Source organism: Scylla paramamosain, chromosome 2, assembly GCF_035594125.1.
Source record: "Scylla paramamosain isolate STU-SP2022 chromosome 2, ASM3559412v1, whole genome shotgun sequence".
NCBI classification, from domain to species: domain Eukaryota; kingdom Metazoa; phylum Arthropoda; class Malacostraca; order Decapoda; family Portunidae; genus Scylla; species Scylla paramamosain.
Window position 1 is genome coordinate 19,885,001 of NC_087152.1, and position 5,000 is coordinate 19,890,000.

At 40.9% G+C, this 5,000-nt stretch overlaps 1 protein-coding gene across 3 annotated transcripts in view; it reads right to left on the minus strand.

Annotated features, from left to right (window-relative positions):
- LOC135111652 (hemicentin-2-like) overlaps positions 1–5,000 on the minus strand; it is a 219,245-nt gene that overhangs the window by 13,410 nt on the left and 200,835 nt on the right. For all 3 annotated transcript variants that reach the window (XM_064025196.1, XM_064025186.1, XM_064025177.1), the window contains one exon: positions 4,550–4,684. In XM_064025196.1, coding sequence (XP_063881266.1) covers positions 4,550–4,684 — 135 coding nt within the window. The remainder of the gene's footprint in view (positions 1–4,549; positions 4,685–5,000) is intronic.

Sequence of the window (5,000 nt, forward strand, 5' to 3'; positions counted from 1 at the left end):
ATTTTTCCCCTTCTGTTTGTCGCAAGGTGTAGATTTTACAGCTCAGGGATATTATTTTCATGTGAATCTCGTTATCCTCACTCATTTTTTCTTAATGGATGTAGAAATGTGTCGGCAAGAAATAGGAGAGAGATAACACCGTCAGAAGAGAAGGGCACATCGTGGAAAAGGGTGCGACTTAAGCTTGTAGGTAAAGGAGATTCACAGTAATGTCCAGGGGTCTGACCAACAGTTGTTGTTTGTAAATACGATTTCCTGGTAATGATGACATACTCGGCTAATTAGCACAGATTACAACACAGGATAATGACACTATGCAGCCGCCCTTCGTCACGCAGAGGAGGGCGTGGGCGTCCTCAGCTACGGGAAGCCTCTCCGGAGAGGCAGCGCCAGAGTGCTCCTCTGTGGAGTGAGTTAGTTCACATGTTGTACCTCTTTACCTGCCTGATGACTGTTCTCGTAGTGCGGCGGCTCGCTCCAGCACGGGTAGGATCCTTAGACTTTGGAAGTTTCTACGCAGGAACAGTATATTCTAATGAAAGTTATCTTTTACCAGTGGACGTTTTTAAGGAATGTTCCAAGAGGTTTTCACCGGCCAAGGACTTACAAGAGTATGAAAACCAAGCTCTGAAGTAAACGAGTATTTTTGGATTTTCACTGATGCTACGAGCCATGCAGGTCAGAGTGATGTGTGAGAGGGTTTCTTTGACGCAACCCTCTCCTTCGGCACGGCAGCTCACGCTCTTTCCCTACCTGACGGGATCACACAAACACACACACACACACACACACACACAGACACACACACACACACACACACACACACACACACACACACACACACACACACACACACACACACACTTATATATTAATTAATTCTCTCTCTCTCTCTCTCTCTCTCTCTCTCTCTCTCTCTCTCTCTCTCTCTCTCTCTCTCTCTCTCTCTCTCTCTCTCTCTCTCTCTCTCCCCTTTGCTGCTGTTATTAATTTATCGCATCAAAGTATCGAATCATCAAAGTGATAACATAATCGTGCACAAACTTTCCTTTCTCTTCATTAGATTATTCAGCATCACGGGCGGCTCCTCACTTCTGTTGTCAGTATAAGGAAGGTAATCATTTATAGTTAAGTGTCCATCTGTCAGAACACTTAATTAGCAGCTGCTGAAGTGCTTGTGTTGTGTCTGAATCTTGATCGAGATGAAATACCTTTGAATCGTGTTAGGTGGAAATAAAAGGCATTCAGTAGCATAAATATTTGGAGGGAATGGATATGAATACCTTCGATTTACGTATTGAGGGAACTAATGGCTTGAAACACGAAATGCAGGAAATAAATGTCTTAGAGTCACTTTGAAGTAGTAAATATCTGTGTGCTGAGGCATTGTGTGTCTTTGAATCAAGTGTTGTGAAGAGAATGCCTTTTCAATCAGTTTGGAGGTAATATATCTGAGTAATCTATTTGAAGAGATAATGTCTTCAATCAAGTATTAGAGGAACAAGTACCTAAGTCATGTATTAAAATAAACTACAATAAAATAAAATAAATTCTTTGATTCACAATTTAGAATGCGTGTGTGTGTGTGTGTGTGTGTGTGTGTTTTAAAGCTCATTGCTTTTCTTGCATTTTTAAGACTACTCCCAATAGAAATTTTTTTTATCTATTTATTTATTTATTTTATTTTTTTAGCTTAGTATGAGAAGTTAGTGTCTTCGTCATTGTGTTTATTTTATCTATGGCTAGACGTCGTTAATCCGATGGACACTCGTACCATATAGAAGTCTTTTGGTCAGTCAGCCTTTAGGAGCGCTGGTTGGGTGATGGAGTGTATTAGGGCATGGGAGTCGTGATCCTTATAACAGCCACGTGCTGATTAACTGAGCCTGCTTGGTCAAATTTGAATGTCATTAAAGGTGAAGGGAAGACGGAGTGCTCTGTGATCATGTTTCGCTGTTACCTCGTTACTGACTAAAAAAAAAAAAAAAAGAAAGAAAAAAAGTAAAATAAAAAGGCGATCATCGCTTTGATATTCTGGCTTAGAAAAAAAAAAATGCAAAAATTAATATCCGTCATATTTTACTTATGTTTTTTGGTAACTTTTAAGCAGGCTTTGTGGAAAAAAAACATATATATATATATATATATATATATATATATATATATATATATATATATATATATATATATATATATATATATATATATATATATATATATATATATATATATATATATATATATATTTTTTTTTTCATTATCATCAGGTATCATCATAATCAGTTACTGATAGGCCATTATCACTAATGCTTTCTTTACTTCTGTCTCTAATCATCAAAACAAATATTCTCTGATGTATTCCGTGTCGTTCTCTGTTATTCTGATGGCGGTTTTTTTTTTTTTTTTTGATCCATTCTAGGACTACAATTCTGTTGTACAATTGTGTGTCCTCTGTAGCGCATTTAATTAATTCACTTACATATGTATGTCCATTTATCGTGAGCTTCTTAATTCTTGACTCATACATAACGAGTAAAGGAATAAATATTGGGAGGGAAATGTCAAGGATGTAACAAACAAATAAAGCATCATCTCTCCTCTGTGACTTTTCTCTCTCTCTCCATGCCGCGGCTAACATCACTCACGTTTATATTTTAGAATACTCCTGAGGTTCCAATTAGTTCCTCGAAATGTCAAGACTAGAAGCAGAATGCAGAGAAATAACAAGTATGTTTATAGTGGTCTTCTTTAGTCTTGAGTACGTATGATGGAGTGATGTGCGTAAAGTTTGTCCTGAGTTTTCCCTGAATCATGTCTAGCAGCAAATGATCGTGTAAAATTAGGTATTTTGAATTGCTCTCATACCCATCTCCAGGCTTATGTGAAACTGTATGTTTTCCTTAATGACATGACTTTATTATCTGTGAAATCCAAAACGATAGTGTCGCGGTGAGTATGATGCGGCACTCATATGCATATGTAAGTCAGAGCTGCTTATTAACATTCAAACACCCTAACTACTCACTCTAAATTCGTGTACTGATGTTTTGATGTAACGGGCTCCTTTTTCTCTAACGAGGAGATTGTTCTGAGTTGAATGATACTCTTGGACTTTAATACTAAATTCGTTAATGCGAGGGCAGAAGGGAGATGCTGTATGGCATGCAGCTACAGTGCGGACCTCTGTCTCGGTCTCGGTGGTGTGGTTGTTCATTCACTGTACTGGAACACTGCTCTCGGTACTCGAGTGGAGGGTGTTGTTGGCTCCGGCCATTACTTTTTTTCCTTCACTTTGTCACCTCAAGGAGTTCCCGAGCAACGTGTCTAGCGTTCTGGTGTCGGGAAACTTGGAGTCACTGTTTATTCTGTCGTACCAGATCTCTGATATGATTGTCGTGTTCTGCCTTATGTAACGAGTGATGCAAAATAATAGCGTCCAACGCCACGGTCCAAATGTTTGCTTCCTTTAATGTAATGCCCTGGAAGAGTACGCGATGAGCACTCGTCAGCCACGCTCACATGAAGTATAACAACACGAGGTCCAGACATTTATAATTAACAATAAGTTTGCATATATGCGCCTTTCTCTCTCTCTCTCTCTCTCTCTCTCTCTCTCTCTCTCTCTCTCTCTCTCTCTCTCTCTCTCTCTCTGTTTGTTTGTGTGTGTGTGTGTGTGTGTGATTGTGGGTAAGAATATGTGAGCGCGCGCGCGCGTGTACACAGTACGTACACACACACACACACACACACACACACACACACACACACACACACACACACACACACACACACACACATACATACACACACGCAGATAAAAGAGAATCCATAATGTAATGTTAGTAGATATATTCAAGTAGTTACAGAAGGCATTATACAAGTGGGTTTAGGGATGGTAATGCTCATTACTCACAGCTAATGTAAACCGACTTAGGAAACACGCGGCGCACCATCAACAGAATGAAGATTACGCTAACTTTATCGCTCCCCACCCGCCTACGCCCACGAAAACATTTACAAGAAGTGATTCCCGCTGAGAGGTGGAGGGGAGGAAGAAATAACAGACGGAAGACAGACCATCTCAAGAAAGGGAAGTTCCTTATCACCAGTGAAGGGAATCAATAGTGAGGGGAGAAAGTTAGGGCTGGAACAAACAAGGAACCCAAGTTAAATAGATCACCCCCCTTGAGGCTTAGCGTGGGGAGAGAAAAGCATCAACTCAACAGACAACAAAAGAGTGGTGTCGTGCAGGAGATTGGCTGTATATGTATAAAGAGGCAGTGTTAAAGAAGAAAATTGTTCAGATAAAGCCATAACTAAGCAATATTTAAGACAAACCTTGTAAGACGGAGGAGAGAGAAACCAAGAGGGAAATAGCCCACCGTTCAAGAAGAAATACTACGCTGGAGAAAGAAATACTATAGCCAAGGGAGTAAGCAGGAACAATAACAACAAGCAAAACAAGGAACAAAGCGAGGAATTAGATCACTCATGGATGAAGAAAAGGCCATCAGGGGGAAAAGGAAGAGAAAGGTGCAGCACGCCCCACCTGTTCGATGTAGCAGACGAGGGAGATGGTGGAGCCAGACTGAACGTGGTGCTCCCCACTTCCTGGAATGACTGCTCGAGGCTCCACTACCGTCAGGTTCACCAGTTGGGCCACCACTCCGCCCCCCGTGGAGATCTGCGTTGGAGAGAAGATTTCTTGATTGGTATTTTTCGCCGCAACAACGAGACCATATAGCAACGAGGAGGATACTAGAAATGAACTGACGAGGGGAAAGATTACGTCGGCTCGGTGCACCGCTGCACTATGGGACTGTGGGAAGACAAGGGTGAAAATGTGTTTCTTTTTCTTGCTGACGGTGGATTTGAATATGGTGTGTTTAATGGAGTGTTTAGGATCAGAAGAGCCTTTGTTACGACGAACGTAAGATGAGGTGTGGCGATAGCGATCATGCGTCAGACGTTATATCTACATAGGTAGAGGTGTTAGCCGG